At 41.1% G+C, this 17,483-nt stretch overlaps 1 protein-coding gene across 1 annotated transcript in view; it reads right to left on the bottom strand.

Annotated features, from left to right (window-relative positions):
- The window catches only part of CSMD2 (CUB and Sushi multiple domains 2), a 1,634,099-nt gene that overhangs the window by 246,456 nt on the left and 1,370,160 nt on the right, over positions 1 to 17,483 (bottom strand). The window contains exons 30-34 of the mRNA XM_085648024.1: positions 16,644 to 16,838; positions 15,133 to 15,249; positions 7,986 to 8,099; positions 6,007 to 6,102; positions 1,632 to 1,835 (exon numbers count right to left, since the gene is read on the bottom strand). Of these exons, the coding sequence (XP_085504150.1) occupies positions 1,632 to 1,835; positions 6,007 to 6,102; positions 7,986 to 8,099; positions 15,133 to 15,249; positions 16,644 to 16,838 (726 nt within the window). The remainder of the gene's footprint in view (positions 1 to 1,631; positions 1,836 to 6,006; positions 6,103 to 7,985; positions 8,100 to 15,132; positions 15,250 to 16,643; positions 16,839 to 17,483) is intronic.

Here is a 17,483-nt window from a genome sequence, read left to right as displayed (position 1 = left end):
CCCCCGCCATCTAACGTAGAGCAGGTGGAAGTAGGAGAAAATAAAATGATAATAACACAAGTTATTATAATTTTATTTTCCCTTTGTGTCACTGCAAAAAAGCAGTGGGGCTACGCTCCTCCACTGCTGCACTCTATGTATGTACGTGAGCTATCTTTTTTTCACACTTTTTGTAATAACATGAAATCTGTTATGTCACTAGGTCATCTAAGTTGATTATTCTAGAAGAAAATAAATTAGGAAAATTGCATCCCTTCATTGATCTTAGGTGCCTCAATAATGCCTTCTGAGTGGAGCACTTCCAGCTACCCCGTATTGAGGATCCTATAACATCTGTTGGCCAGTCGAACAGTTAAGCAAGCTTAATCTGCGTGCTCCGCATCATCGGGCGGAATTGGATAAAGATTCAAGACACCACATTGCTTTTGTGACACCTGATGGTACATTCCAACTCTGCCAAATGCCACTTGGACTCGTAGCAGCAGCCTACATACTTCAAAAGGTAATGATGAAAATGCTAAAGAGTATTGCAAATGTGGTAATTTTTCTAGATGATATAATAGTGTTTGCTGAGACCAAAGTCAAGCACGATGTGGATTTAGATCAAGTGTTGAAGGTGCTTCTATACAATGGAGTTACTCTAAGAGGAGACAACTGTGTATTTGGTGTGAATAAAGTTAAATAATTGGGACATGTGCTGTCCAGTGACGGTGTCAATCTCAAACCTGGATTGATGGTTGGCGTTAATAAAGCTCCACACCTCTGTGACAAAGAACAACTTTGATCATTTTTAGGTCTCTGTGAATTTTATTCGAAATTCATCAGGAATGTTGATACACTTACTGAATGTGATCGAAACCTACTGACACACAATCCAGAATTGCAGTGACCAGCGCTGTGCCAAGAAAACTTTGATTTGATTAAACAATGTATTCCATTGGCTTTGGGACTTGAACCTTATGTTGCGCGTAGTAAAGTTTCTGTGACTGTAGCGCAGCACAGTATGGCAGTGGCATTGCAATGGGATGATTCTAAACAGGTGACTGTAGGTTTTGCTTTGAGGAGGTTGAAATATGTGGAGGCTCGGAACTCTGTCATGGAAAAAGAAATATCGGGTTACACTTGGGGGGTGGAAAAGTTTAAACCCTATTTGTGGGGTAAGACATTTTGGTTGAGAAAAGATCATCGCCCTCTGGTGTATCCATTGTCAGAAGAAAATGACAAAAAATTCACAGTCAGTAATTATGAATAAATAATATATATAAGATCATCTCCTATGATGTGTATTGAGTCACTACAAACTTCAAGTAAAAAAACATACAACCATGCTCGGCATCTACAATCCTGACCATAATAAAAAGTCAATAATCTCAGTTTTACACGGTATGAAAATCTGCTCTAGTACGGTCTCAAATATTGAATGCAATGTTGAATGCCTTAAGGCTGACCCTAACATGCGCCACTTCTAAAAAGAAAAGGCCAGCCTCTTCACAGATAGACATATGTGCTACTCAAGCCATGAGAAGGCATACAAAAACACAAATATGCACATAGAACAAGAACAAACTCTCAGTTAAGTTTTTGGTTTGGGTGAGGTGACCTCAGCACACTAACTGAATGGAAGTACATACCCACGCAGGCTGGTACTGAGCTATTCCATTGTGCCAAGGCTCCTGGCACCGCCTGGCACTCAATGTTCGGGGACTCCAGCAGCACATAGCCAGGGTTACACTCAAAGCGGACCACTGCTCCCACCGAGAAGTCATTCCCGATCCTCCTGCCATGCTTGGGCTCTGGAATGGAGCTGCACTGGGTGGCACTGGTGCGGGGTACAGCTAGGAAACAAAATGCACAATTTGTGAAAACAACCAGCAAAACTGGATGAGAACCATCCTTCAATGTGCATGAAAAGCACAGTTGAAAGAACACAAGGAGCTCTCTAGGCTCTTTCAATTAGTAGGACACCAAGATAACTTTCTCAAAGATAGGCATGTGGCCTTGCCCTAAAAATGACCATACAGATCTAGAATATTTATCCAAAAAGCAAAGCAGCCAAAACTGCCCTATGATTATCAGAGAAATGAGATATAATTTGCTCTAATAGTAGAGTTGACCAAGTATTTTGCCAAAGAGCCGAATAGGTTATTAGCTTAAGTTGACCTCCTCTTAACACATTTAATAAAAGTAGGAAACACCCCTCTTGGATGGCTGTTTCTATGTTTCTTTAATTCTCCCAATATGGATTTTCAAAATGTTTGTTATAAAGGCTGATAGAAATATAAATAAGCGTTTGATGTCAATTTGCAAACAAAAAAAGCAAAGAAGGTTGCTGGACCCATCATTTATCGCTCCTGGTGACTCCAAAAGGTTAGAGGGCATAGGCTAGCCCTAGGGTAAACCAGGGTTTACTTAAGGCCATTGACTGTGACACAGGCCCATCAGCTTTTCAGATGTATTGGCTGTTATGAAAAACTTCTGTTTTCTTAACTGAAATTGCCAATGGGAGGTCAGAAAACAGAAGAAAAGAAGGAAGAGAAGTACAAAAAACTGATAGGAGACAAAGGATGAGCAATGAGAGGAAAAGTAAAATAATGATGAGATATGATGCTAAAACAAAGTAGAGGGGGCATGAAAGTAATATACTAAACAGGTGAAAGACTAGGAAGGGATCAGGGGGAGATCGTGAAGGTGCATCACATTCTCTGGTGTTTTGTATTCCTAACGTGCATTTGCGTAAATCAATTCTCACAGTAAGTACCAATTTTGACACATCCTTCTGAACCTACGCACCCATGTGAGAAAGTCATCCTTTTTGCCCTGTCACCCCCATGTTTTGACTGAAACTGGTGGTAATTAACTCTGACTGTGCCTAAGGCTCTGCTAACCAGGTCCAGGGCCAGTGCCCTGACTAAAAAGGTATATGGTAATTAGGTATAATTACAATTGGCAATGACAGACCCCTGTAAGTCCCTAGTACATAACAAGGCAAGGGGGATTCAAACCACCTATAGGTCCCTAGTATATAATAGGGGAGGGGGTGTTAGAGGCCCAGTCGTTTTCCTGCACTTGAGTGTGTACTACTGTGTTGCCTGCTGTTAATTTGTAAAGGCAGCCCTGCTTTTCAGACTGTTTTTAAAAGTGCATTATATGCAAATTCAACTTTGGAATGAAAGGTACTTCCACACAGGTACTTTACACATAAGTCACCCCTAAGGTCTCCCTTAGATGCCCCAGCGGTGGGTGCATTGTATCTATAATCAGGGGCATTATCAAATATGTTTTAAATGCCCTGGTGAAGGAAAAACTGCCAATTTAAATTCCCCCTTTGTAGATTAGTAGCTACATAGGCTAACATTGGAATAGGATATTTAAGTATACTATAGCTAGGGAAGAGTTAAAGATTGTCATTCATGGACATAAAATATTGACAATGATAAATCTAACAACTTTCCACGGTTGGATTTATCATAACTAGTACAGAAAATAGGTTATAGGACTTTCATTTGTGTGAGACAAAATCCAGCCTTCTAGTCGCTTTCCCTGATTGTTCAACCCTAACAGGCTTAGCCAAGCTGCTTTGATGAGGTGATAAGTCCCCTGCATAGAGCAGAGGTTATCTGATGGGGAGCTCTGCAGCTGAAGAGATCAGGCCAGGTTGGGGGCTGGGTAAATCAAACTGGACTTCAAAGAGAGCAGGACAGTAAGGAATGCCAACCAGCCCTACCCCCTCTTCCTGTAACCCCAGCCAGATAGCAAGCCCGGGAATGGAATCCTCTGGAGGTGGAGTGTTAAGGGAAATGAGCCACACCAGTAGGTGGATTTAGCCAGCTCTTACTCCAAAGGAGAGAAAATAATCAATGCAATATAAGCCCGTCAAGGTCTTGATACATTAGACCCTGGATCAACCCTCGGTAGCTGGCTGCGAGCAGGCAGGCAGGTTTAACTCCGGAGACAGATATGTAAAGTGTTTAAAAACACCAATACATTAAATACATAAGACACAACACACAATAAAAATCCCAAACCAATTTATAAAAATAGGAAATACTTTTATCTTGAAAATGACACCAAAATGACGAAAATCCAATATAGAGAACCAGAGAGATAATTTTCTAAAGATTAACCACTATCTATGCTTAAAAACAAATAGCGCCAACTTGGGACATCTGGTCTCACTTGACCGGGACAACTTCAAAATTTGAGGCCAACCGCGATGGAGCCCTGGTCAGATACACTAAGTGGGAGCCCAAGTCAAAATCTGACCTTCACACTTAGAAACGTTTATGGAGGATCTGTTCTTGATGGCGAGCAAGCACTTTGTCAGGCCGGATTTTCAGCGGCTTCACCGGCTTGGTTCAGCTAGAACTCTCAGTCAACTCCTGGAAGTCTTGAGCTCCGGAGCTTTCAGCGAGATGAACCTGAAATCCAGGCCTTATCTTGGTTGAAGGTAGTCTGTTTGACTTTCGATGTCTGGTCGGTTCACTTATGGAGTTTTTTACAAAAGTTGTTCCAAACTTCTGGAATTTCTTCCTAAAGTTTCTCTTGGGGTTCAAAGAGTCCAAAACACAAATCCAAGGGTCTACAAGCTTGGTTATGATCCTTGAAAGTTTGGGACTGCAATTTCCACAATTCACCTGGACAAATCCTTAACAATCCACTGGACGCACTCCAGGCTGGGTGGGGACTTCTTGAGGGAGATGGTGCAGGAGATGGTGCAGGAAAGATCCGTTAACCTGTTGCTTTCAGGGAGTCCACTCCTTAATCATTTTTGAAGCAAGGAAAAGTCCTCAAGTCTGTAGTTCCAAGAGTGCAACATGAGCAGTCCTTCAGAGAGAAATGCTGTGTGGCCAGGGTTCCAGCAGGGCAGACCTTCTTCTTGTAGTTTCAGGCAGCAAATCCGAGTTGCTATGCAGCTTGCACATATTTATTCATTGATCTGGGGTAACAAGCAGTAGGGCACCCCTTCCCAATGAGGTGCAGGGTGCTAGCCAAAAGCATGACAGAGTGTCCAAAGTGTGGCATAATCTTGCCCCACAATGCACTGCAGTTTAAAATTCAAAATGGCTTATTGCTAGTGGTAGGTGAATTCTTATCTCTACTAATAATTCCCCTGTAGGTCTCTATACACCAGATGTCAGTTATTATCAACACTACCAAGCTGCATAATCTGCCACATGCATAACAGTCGATTGGTCAGCAGATCTTAGCATTAAATATGAGGTAATGTAATTTCAACTGTTCATAATATAGATACTTCCAGTCGCCAAAGTGTTGCGAGACCATTCACAGGAAGAAAGCTGCAGGCTATGTGCCTCTATGAGGTTACAGAACTCCGAAGTAACTTTCACAACACCTCTTAATGTTCTGTTTCGGGGGTCCATTATTCCAAATAATAAGTTGGTGTTTGCACTTTACAAAAAATAAGGTAAGACATGAGTGGGTCATTCAGATCTATTTTTTCATTCTTGGACTTAAAATTGTGCCACTGATGGGACAGAAATGGGAATGAAAGCAAAGATGTTGCTGCAACATAACGGTGATAGAGAGGGTCTTCGAGAAGGAAGAGAGGAGCTAGCACCTCACCATGAAGGGAATATGGCATTGTGATATCCCTACTCTTGTATGATACGTTATTACAAGCAGGTAATGACATTTTCCTATTGTGGACATGTTCTGATGTCAGATTGTGTTCTTAATAGTAAAGTAGGATGCATGCTTTCAAATACCAATGACATTGTCCTGCTTACTCTCTCCCATTTTGTTGTCCTTTTATTCTGCAAGGTATTAAATATCCCTAGGTGAGGGCTCATAGATCATAACCCAGCACAACACTTCTTCTGTGAAAGATAGTCTGTCCTCACAATTAACTCACAGACACCCATCTCAATGGTCTTCTTTGGTATGCTCCTCACTACGGACACATTGCCCTCTGATCATAGGATGACAGGGTTACTAAAGGCTCGTGGCCTTGCAATGCACAAGGCGTTTACCTTGCGTCTGACCTACCTTGGTAGACAAAGTGGAATCCTTTGGCAGTTGCTTGGCCCTTCGAGCTGAATTTGATCAAGATCTGATTGGAAGTTGCTAATGGCAGCGATTCCCCTGTTAAAACACATAGAGACAGCAAAGGGTTACATTTTAAACACGCAACAGTCATTTTATCAAAAATCTTCTATTAAGGTTTCAGAACCAAAGAATAATAAAATACAACCCAAAGTCTTTGAAAAATCGTCAAAGCACAATTTTCAATTTCCCTGAATTTTATTATCTGGTGGTAAACGTAAGAATACATATTGATATTTGTTTATCAAATATATGCTGCCTTAATTTTTTCTACATATAGCTTGATGTTATAATTTACTATCTATGATCACTCTACATACCAGAAGCTGCTATTTCCAATTTAATGCTACTCAGTTTACCAACCTTGCGACGATGGAAGCCGCACGCACCTCACCAGGATTTCAGAAATCAATCAATCTATCTATCTATCTATCTATCTATCTATCTATCTATCTATCTATCTATCTATCTATCTATCTATCTATCTATCTATCTATCTATCTATCTATCTATCTATCTATCTATCTATCTATCTATCTATCTATCTATCTATCTGTCTGTCTGTCTGTCTGTCTGTCTGTCTATCTATCTATCTATCTATCTATCTATCTATCTATCTATCTATCTATCTATCTATCTATCTCTATCAACCTACCTACCTACCTACTCCATTCATACTTACACCAATCAATCGCTGATCCATAAATCTACGTTTCCCTCTAATTCTTCCTACACATTTCCCCTTCCTTTTTGTGCCACTTTTCTTGCCATCCTCCCAGCTATCTATCTTTTCACCCCCCACCGACCTTAATAAGCATTACTTAATTCTCATAAAACCTCTTCTCCTGCTCTTAGAATGATATCTCCATGGGGTACCATTCTTACAGCATCTCAGCTTCAGGAACGTATTTGAAAACATCTGTCAGGGTCTCAGCTTCATGCCACAATTTGTTCCAACATTATGAATCTTCTCTACTCCGCCTATGACAGAGATTGTGAAGTAGCAAAGCTGTGCTGCTCTACTTTGCATTTGTTTTTATTTCATAAGCTTCGAGAAGTTTAAAGCTTGCCAGCTTTAAAACAAAAACCAGCATCTCTGCGGTCCTTGGCAGAAGAGAGGAGCCATCCCGCCTGTTGTGAAGGGTCTGCAAAGTAGTTGGTGGCCTGCACAACCTTACAGCAGCCTCCATCCGTGATCCACACAGGAGGCAAAGTCGCTAGTTCCTCAAGCAAGATGTCTGTTGCTGGAGTGACACTTTCTGACATCATCAGGCCAAGCAAAATTTTAATTATGTATGTTCCGTAATTTCAGAAATTTTGTTTTACGCTTGTTAGACAGATTTCCAAGGATTACGCCATTATGTTTGCAGAAAAATCATAGTGCAGGTACAACATAAACAACCAGAAAGTAAGCAGCTGCTGTTCGCAGCATTTGTTTTGGTGTTGTTGTTTTTTGCACAAAATGTGCCCTTGTGTCAAACAATTATGCAAGGATTATTTTCGTACTACAGTATAGCGCTTAATGACCGATTGGCAGTTCTCATATTTATGCATAGTTTCACGTAATTGTCCTGACATGTCACATAATTACACCAAGATTTTAATTATGCACATTTCACACACCCAGTAACCCCCACACTGCCCACCACTCTGTGAAGACATGCAGCACTAGGAAATGGGACCAGCCAAGTTTAACCTCAAAACTGGTGAATTTAGCTGAAGGCGGAAATCTCTATCCCTCTTCAACAAGCTGGAGTTTCACAGCTTCACTAGGCTGTGTGGGTTAAGTACAAACGTCCTAGTAACGTTTATAAGAAGTAGCACACAGACAGGAAAAAAGGGCCAGTGTGAAGGTGGTGGTATTAACAGTGTTGTATGTGCTGATTCCTTTGCTAACATCTCTCCAGTTAGATGATCCATACCAGTGTGGGAACCGGACAGAGAACTCAGGAGGCGGGCGTGCGCGGTGGCTCCATCGTGCACTTCCACAACATCGTTCAGAGCCGTCTGGAAGAAGGTAAACTGCCCAAAGACCACTAAAAGAGAGGAAACACAGAGAGAGTGCAACACAGGATAAAGATTTGGTCCTCAAGTTGCTGATTTCTGCTAATGCAAATAATTACATTACCAACATTGTCCAACCTAGCTCCTAGAAATCTGTTTAAATTGTTGTCCCTAAAATGGTGGTTAGTGACTACGGTATGCGTCTTTGTTTTGAACGTAGGCAGAGGTTTCCCTTTTTGGTTCAACTCATCACAGCAGATGGAAGTAGGACAGCAAAGATGACCATAGCAATAAGGTGACACCATCAATGTACACGTTGCTTAAGGTATAGATGCATAACATAAATTAGCTTGATTATGTGATATATATTGCGCATTGAGTTGCAGTAGACTCATCGATGTGTGTCTCTGTTTCTACCCTCTGCTGCAAAGATTTCAACATTTATTCCTCTCGTTTTAGAGTCATGATGGATTCCTAAATTTAACCATCCAGACCATGAAACAGTTTAAAGATGTGTTAAAAGATTGCACCTCACGATCCACTCACTTTCAGTGGAGTTCCCTTTGAGTACCTAATCACTATGTAATTCAGGTTTTGTGATGTTAACCATATGTAGATCACAATTAGCCCACTTGAACAAACCTATAATGTCCAAATCGCTATGAGGGAGTGAGAAGCAGAGATTCATTCAGCTTCCATTATTAATGAGCTAATAATCATAGTGGAATGAATCACTAGTGGTGAAGAGCCAGAGTCTCACATGTGTTGTAACGGAGACCCTCAACCACACTAACACAGTGCGCGGTATATGTTTTCTCCGCTCGTGTGGTCAGGTGGATAGGTTCATCATCGGGTCGTAATCACTTGAGTGTTCGGTTCTCCAAGTGATTTACCAAACTCCACCAGGAGGGAGACTGTCTGTGTGGTTCGCAGTCGTAAAGCATGACTAGTGATTAAGAATATCTCCTATCCTGTATAAGGAAACTTTATTAGGTGTGGACAGGGACAGGATTAAAAGAAAAAGTGGTATGTAAGTGGATTGGTAATTGGTCTACTGCACCTAGTTAGGCGGTCGACATGTTTTGGCCTTAGGATTGCTCTTATGGCCTTCTTCAGGACAATAGAGCGTAAGGTGGTCTTCAAACTTTGGAACACCTTTATTACAGAGGGGGCGAGCACATTCAATTACCCTTCTTTGTGAGTGAGTGCAAGGGCTCACGGTTTACGTTGTCATAGGTGCAGTCTTTACCTATGACTTATAAAGGCTTCAGTCCTCCTAGGATGCGAGAGAAGTTGGATGTCCTTCAATAAGGGCAGCCTCGTCAGACAGTGCTGCTGTTCCCTCAATCCTGAACATCCTATGAGGACTGAGCCTCATAGTGCTCGCCCCCTCTGTAATAAAGGTTTTCCAAATTTTGAAGACCACCTTACACTCTATGGTCGTAAAGAAGGCCACCTGACTCATAAGTACAATGCACAATTGTTTGCTTCTAATTATTTGTGCTTCTAAAAAACCAGTTTTCCCTCCCTTTGTTCAGAAGCATCTCTCGCTACTCTGCACTCTAGAAACAAAACATCACATCACCAACACAACTCACTCCAAAGGCAACACTCTGGACATCATCCTTTCTACATCCCCTAACATCTACTGACAGCCCACAATACTCCTAGACTGAGCTGGTCACCTCACTGTGCCCTTTACCTTCACACATGCTACTGTCTCACATGGCAACAGAACAAATGATAACGTTTTCTTCTGTTCCTTTAAGGACATCCATCTAGAAAAACGCTTGAGAAAAACGTAATAATCTGCTCAACACTTGCAGTTCTCAACAGATGTCAAGACAGTTCTCAACATCTACAACTCCACTTTGAAGAACCCTTAGAATGGTATGCTTCTCTCAAACCTCACACCTCTAAACCTAAGCCATCACCAGCACCCTGGTAGAGACTTCATAAAAATACAGGATAAGAAATGAATAAGATCAAAATGCCAGGAGGACCTTACCCTTCTGAAAGCACTGCACTCCAACTGTCCTCCAGTCATCATCACAGCTAAAGCCACATAGTAAGTAATCAGTGTTAAAAGTCCCCTGTAAGACGACTGGACAGTGCGCCAACCCCATTCCAATACCTTTTTCTCACCATCAGCTTACGGATGTAATGCTATCAACTGCTTCTTCACTATGAAAATCAACAAAATCAGATCCAATATCACCAGTTCACAATCAGCATCCACACCATTACCTATACCGAGTCACCATTCCACTAACTGGTCATCCTTCAACATTATCTCCCAGACAGATCATGTCAACATTCTGAACTCACTCAAAGCCACCTCCTAATAAGATGATGTGCTTCCCTCCGCCATCATCAAGCCTCATCATTTCAGTGCATTAGATAAACATTTGCAAGTATGGTAAAAAAAAATTCAGTGGAGGGCATTTTTTTTATCATTTCAAAGTAGACTTCCAACTTGACTGCATCATTAGCAGGATGTGTAGCTTCAAAATTCCATAAATCAGAGGTTTCCAACATGGATACCTGAGCAACAGATTTCATGCCAGATTTTTATATGAACCAAAGATAATGTATTTACATTTAGATTCATTATTTGCAAAATTACATTCCTTTAATACTGTATCTCCTGCGGCTCTGTGTTGGAAACTCCTACCCTATTTAGTACATAGTAAGTAATGCTCAGATACACCATAATAGGTGCTGTTTCCTAGAATAGATGAACAATTTTATGTAAGCCTTAGGACTTGGAGAGTGTAGAAAGTCTGAAATAAATACATTACCCCTTGTATAAACCTTTGCTCCTGTACTGGCATAATGTTTTTTTATTTCATTCATATTTCACTTTGCAGGTATATGTTTGGGCCACAGATTGGGGTTCCCTTTAGGAGACTGGATTCTCTTCTGAAGATTGGTACTGACCTTAAAACAATACTCTACAAGATTTCTGAACTTTGCCAGCCCTGGTTGACATTACAAATAGCAGTGAACCACCCATTATGCATTGCTAGATCAGTATTCCTATACCACTGGATCTCCTACGGTTAAAACACCAGGATAGTTTAATGACTTTGAATTGCCATACACCTCTTTAAAGTGCTGTACCCATCTATCAGGTGCAATAAATGTAACGATTTCGGTCTCAGTGTGGTTATGAAAGAAAGGGTTATTTATCACTTTCCAAAACTGCCGAGAATCCTTCAAATGACGTGCTGCTATCAGGGACTCAGGCCTCAGATCTGATCTCACTTTACCTTGTCGAAAGAGCTGACGTATAGGACCGACGACACATCCCGACGAGTTCAACACCTCGTGGAACCATTTTAATAGATTTTAATAAAACCATCTAAAAGGTCTCTGCAGGCGGTTCACAGTCTGAAAGGTAAGCATCTCCCCAATCGATGTGCATAAAAAAGTTAGAGCATGTTGTAGTCTCAGCGAGGCCACCATCAACATCCAAACACGTAAGGTGTTCCTCTGTATGCTGTGTGACAGTTCTACTAAACAACTTCCGTATGTCAATCTTTTCCCATTTCTGTAATACACCTTTAGTTTTGGTGGCAACTACGCAAACAGATACCCCACTGGTTTTCATGTGTTGTGTACAACAAGTAAGGAAAGTTGCAAGAAAGTTGTGATCACTAAATTCATTTTCTTGCACTTCGTACCCCGAGAGAAGCCCCTGCATATCCTCTGAGAACAAAATGAAGTCAATAACACCACAGCAGTCCCTATCTGTAAATGTTGGCTTTAGAATAGGACAACGAGCAAGTGAGCAAAGGTAAAGTACAGTCATTACTTAACAAAAAGGCCATTAAGAGCATCCCCTTAGGGATTGTGGCTGAAGTGCATTAAAGATTCACCATGAATATCACTTAAGGCGCACCTTGCCTGCTCGATCACAGCAACTGATATTAAAATCACCCATCCTTAGTAGAGAAAAACACTCCCCAGAATGGGTTAAAAATCTCTTTAGCTCCCTCCCCACAGTATTATTGATATTAAAGTTGTTATATTAATAATAATAATCATAATAATAAAGTCAGTTATTATAATAATTAATAAGCAGAGGCTTTTTGGTGCACTACTTCAGCCAAAGGAGTTGAAAGTTACAAGATCTCCAATCTGCTCTAAGAACAAGGCCAGGAGGTGGATACCAGGGTTAATAGCCCACCATTGACCCCACCTGGGAGCCCACCTGCGAGCGGATGTAAAGTACGACATATAAACTTGTATGGGACCAAGATTAACCGACCATGTCTTTTGAAGTCCAATAATGTTGTGACTATATAACTGATCTAACCATTGAAAATGACACATTTAGAACCTAAACCAGCCACGTTCCATGTTCCTATTTTCCCTGTTGTCTCTGCTCCAGAAATCACACAATTAGCTGATGTTTTGCAAGAGTGACCAGGGGGGTGATAGCCACATATAGTATTAATACCATCAACATGGCTATTTAAAGCATCACAAGACCTAGACGTATCAAGGGCAGCACAAGTTGTTATTTGTCAGCCTACAAGATCACACTGGGCAAGGGCAGCATAGCTGTGATGAAGAGAGGGATGGCGTGGTAAAGTAGCACCTCCCCCGGGATGGACTTGTGAGTCATAAGCGGTCTTTGGTCTGTAGAACAGTCCCATTGGGACAGCTACTATTCTGCTTTGGGTCTCCATACAGTTATTACGTTTCAAAAAGATTCTTTTCAATTTAAGCTCAGTCCTAAAAGTAATAATGACACAATCACAGTCATCCGATTAAGGGATATTTCCAATCCATGCAATTCTTTGAACCACATTGATATCCCTGTGTAGGGTAGAACTGACTTTCAGCTGAAGGTTAAACAAATGAGTGACCTTGATGAGTAATTGGTCATGCCTTTCTGCAAAATGATAGTAGAGGGTGTAGGAGCAGGTGGAAGGTCAAAAACATGCTGATTCTCAGATCTCAAATAGCAACTCTTATTATTGCTGCTTTGTGCGGGGACAATCCTGGCCAAAGGTCCCTGCTTGGGGCAAGACTATCATCCCATGTTGAAGAAGACACCTTTTTAAGCAGGTTGGATTTATGCCCCCTCACCCCATTAGAGTGAAGTTTTATCAGTAGATTTTCTATTGCCCCAAGACGACTTGATACAGTTTCCAAAAAGCCAACCAGACATTCCTCCAATTTTTCAAGCGCAACATAAGCAGAATTCGAATCCCTTTTGGACAGGACTGCTTAAGTAGAGTTTTTACTGTTACAGGTGGACTACATTTGGGACCTCCATTAGTTGGAACACCCATAACCTTTTTTTTTCTTAGCTGGGTGTGAGGAGCACAATAAATTGAGTTTTTTCTCTCTTGATGTCAGCCTCTTCTATAGTCTCCGGCATATCAGATATACAAGGGTTAGCTCTGCTAATTCTGCTGTCATATCTGCCAGAATGTGATTCAGTTAACAATGCATGTGGGGTCTGGGATCAGTAGTGCAATTACTGGTAGTGGCCCCAAGTGTTTCTTTGTTAGCCCATGTGGCATTGTTTTTCTGCACTGTAACTGCATCACGTTCATGTTCGATAACCCCAAAGCATTAGATAAAAAATTAGCTATAGAATTAGTGGTAAGTATTTCCTTACCGGAAGGTCCAAGTGCCTTCCTTTTCCCCATATTTGCTTTGGTGGTAAGAGATATGATGAACACAAATAACTGCATGGAATTAATGGGAGCTGGAGCCAATATGGGTGGCCAAGCCCAGACTCTTCCGGGCTCTGACGAGCGCAGACAGGCCCACTCTTGGACTTGTCTTCTCACGGGCTGCCTGTGACCGGGTGCGTCCTGCATGAAACTTGCATGCAGGAAGCCGCCTTGTGCTGTAAAGCACGCCCCCCCCCCCATAGCCCCTCCTTTCTCTTTTGGCAGGGGGTTGTGGGCAAAGTAGTCCTGCCCTGGCAGACAGAGTCCTGTAGTGCCCCACATGTGGGATGGCACCTCAGGCAATGAAACACTCCCCCACGGCCCCTCCTTTCTTCTGTGGCAGGGGGTTCTGAGCAAAGCAGACACTTTGTCCTGAGGATTGTCTCATGTACATGTTAGACAATTGGAGACGGAAAAGTCGACACAGTGACCGCCACAATTACCAAACCTGAAGGATTTGCATGCCTTTTCTTCAAAGAACTTTTTCCAAATACACAGAGGTCTACATAATTGGGTGGTCCTCGGCCAGTCTCGGATCACTATTGGGGACTTCCAAAAATTACTTTGGCGATCTTGTTGAGGCAGCAGCAAAGTGTGATTATCTACTCAGATGAATTGACTCCATTTTGTGTTGACAAACATAAAAGTACACCTTGTATTAGATATAATCCATTATTTACTTACTACTTAATGCATACTGTGTAAAGGGGAGTGGATATATATATTTTTTACCATGTCTGCAAAAACAAGATACTAAGCAAAAACATTTCAAGTGCAGACACAATAGTTAAAAACAATTTCTAGTAGTATGTAAGATTTTCTATGTTTTAGTTTGTAGCGGGTGTCTCTTTTTCCCAAATAGTGTGTATAATTTCTGTTGTGGTGTTTTATGTGGGTAGTGCACAATTGGTTTGGCTACCATATCGCACACTATATTTATTTTGTTTTTTAAGCTTTAAATAATTCATTAATCACTTTGAATTGTGTTTTGTTATTTCTTCATGTACGTCTAGTTCAAGATTCACACAGATTAAACGTAGTCAACATTTTCAATTATCGAAGGAGATCAGTGAATTGCTGATGTGACTGAAGCTCAGAAGTGTGGGTTTTAGACTCAACCACTTATGATTATCTCACTTTACCAAGTATTCAGATGCATGGTAAATATTTTACCAGAGGCCCCTTGCTATATGGAAAAGAGAACTGGTGTTTGTTAGCACCACTTCTGTAGTGAGCGTATTGCCTTTATTAAACCTTTCATTGTTTCACTGTAGGCGCAGTGCCCTCAAAGGTCTAAAAGAAGAAGAAGAATATGGTCTCATGTTTATCCTATAGAGTGAGGTAGACAAGTTATATGTGACAAACTTACCATAATCTTTGGGAACCACAATGAAATACGAGCAAACTTGTCCAGTGGTATAATTCTGTGGGTAATTTGGGGATAGGACAACACCATCGGAACCAACGTACTGTCCTCCACAGGGGGCTGAGAGAAATATTAGAGAGACACAGATTGGAAAAGTGTGACTTAGATTTACTTTCAACAAAATAGCCCAAAATTCCTTAAACTGAGATCATGATTTTTCAGAACCACACTTGGTACCGACTATATCTTGAATGATGAAAGAGTGAACAAATGTATGCAGAAACAAACCTTAATTATTGTAAGAAAAATTGCAAATGCACACAGGAATCAACAGGGGCACCCTATGTAGGTCCAGGACAACCATATCCACGGCAGATTTTCCGGATTATCAACGGTTATGAAATCAGTCTCATAGATAATCCCTGTAGGGTTGTCTAATATATGAGAACATCCATGAAGCATGGATGCATATCTTAATACATTGAATGCCCCTTCCTTAAAACAGTGTTTGAATTAAGCCACTTTACCATCACTCAATTTAAGAAAATAGATTGAAACAATTTAAATGCCAGGCTGTGAGTGAGAACCACGGAGAGGCTATGAGCAGGGACAATTTGAAACACAGTCACAGACTGAGAATCAGATTTACTTAGAAGTCAAAATAGATTGATGGGTATAAACACAGGTTGAGAAGCGACTGCAGACTGAGAAGCAATGACTGAGGGCCAAATGCTTACTAAGATCAGGTTGGAAGAAAATATAGAATGTGCAGAAAACGAAAGCCTAAGGAAAACCAACAGAGAAGCCAGTGATGACCGATGAGCAAAATCGTTGTGGAATGAGATGTATATACAGACTAACGAGCACATGAAAATAGAAGAGTGAAAGCAGACAAATAAGGAAATCCAGATATGAGAGTGAAAGACAACCAAATAGAAAAACAAAGGTTTGTGTAAAAAATACAGTGAATAGTGACAGAATGAGAAACAAGGCAGATGCACACCCAAAGACAGAGTGAGGACCAAAGGGAAACTCAGGAGAAAAGTAAGATTGTGTAGCAAAACAGCAAGAGTGGTCAAGAGAAACTGATCAGTAACTAAAGGCTGAGAAATAAAGTGGGGCCCAGGATATGACAAATGAATACTTAGGAGTTAGGAGGAAAGACTTGCTGAGGATCAAATACATATTAAGGAGTAAAGATAGTTTTTTAAGGACAGAGTATGGAGCAAATACAGAATGATGAAAAAGGAGACACTGAAGCACAAGAAGAGACTGAGGTGCAAAGAGAGGATGAGAACCAACAATAGATTAGTGAGCAAATAGAAGCTGGGGTAAAAGAGGCACAATGGAGCACAGGAAACCTTGGAAGCAAGGGAATATTGAGGAGTTTTGAGTGCATATCAGACCCTCAGATAGGGAGACTCTGACAAGGAAAGCCAAACTAAGGACAAGGGACAGAGTCTTTGGTTAGAACTATGAATTCAACTCTCACAATAAGAGGCCAATGACTTTACCTATGCAACTTGGTCTAGGTTTGTTCCACAATGGTTTCCCATCCCCACCCATGACACATGTCAGGGTGGAGAAGCCATCAATGTCATAGCCACCATCACAGTAGTAGGTCATGCTGGATCCCAGCTTGAGGTCTGTCCCCACTCTTGTTCCATTCTTCACAGAACCTGGATCGAAGCAGGATTCACGTGGATTCTCTGCCAAAGAAAAGTAAAGCAGAAGTTAGTGACTGGATTTTGGGGTCTTCGTGGAATCATCTTAAGACACTAACTTTTACAGCACAACTAAATCAGTTCAATCAATACAGCCTGGCCTAAGTAATAGGACTATATATTTCTCTAATATAATTAACAAAAGACCGGTCATTGGTTCTCTTATGAGAGTTCTAGCTCTCATAATGTATTCAAGAAAGCAAACTCAAAATTCTGCCAAGAGAAAATCATAATATAAAAAACTGTCAAATGAGCTCCTCAAAACAGTTTCTAGTCTCTTTACTCCTAAAGCAGACCTTATAAAAATAGCTGTTCTAAGGAACAACATTCATATGATTGCGAGCTAGTGATTCCTCCAAATTAGTCGTCTCTAGTAAATCATATTGATCAGCCTCTAGTAAGTGCTAGTCACACTATTTTAACCACCTTTAACATTGTCTAGGTGAATGGGGCCATGCAGGCATGGAACACACTGAACCCCACTTATTGTTTAGCAGACACAGTACCATGAAGGTTGTTTTACAAATTCCTGAAGATATGTCCCCCATGATTCAGGGTATTATCAAGTCATCCATTTGGGAGCGAGTCCATTTTACTGTGACATTTCGTGTGCTCCCTGCTGAGAGGACA

Source organism: Triturus cristatus, chromosome 3_2, assembly GCF_964204655.1.
Source record: "Triturus cristatus chromosome 3_2, aTriCri1.1, whole genome shotgun sequence".
Lineage (NCBI taxonomy): Eukaryota > Metazoa > Chordata > Amphibia > Caudata > Salamandridae > Triturus > Triturus cristatus.
This window is presented reverse-complemented; position numbering and strand designations above follow the sequence as displayed.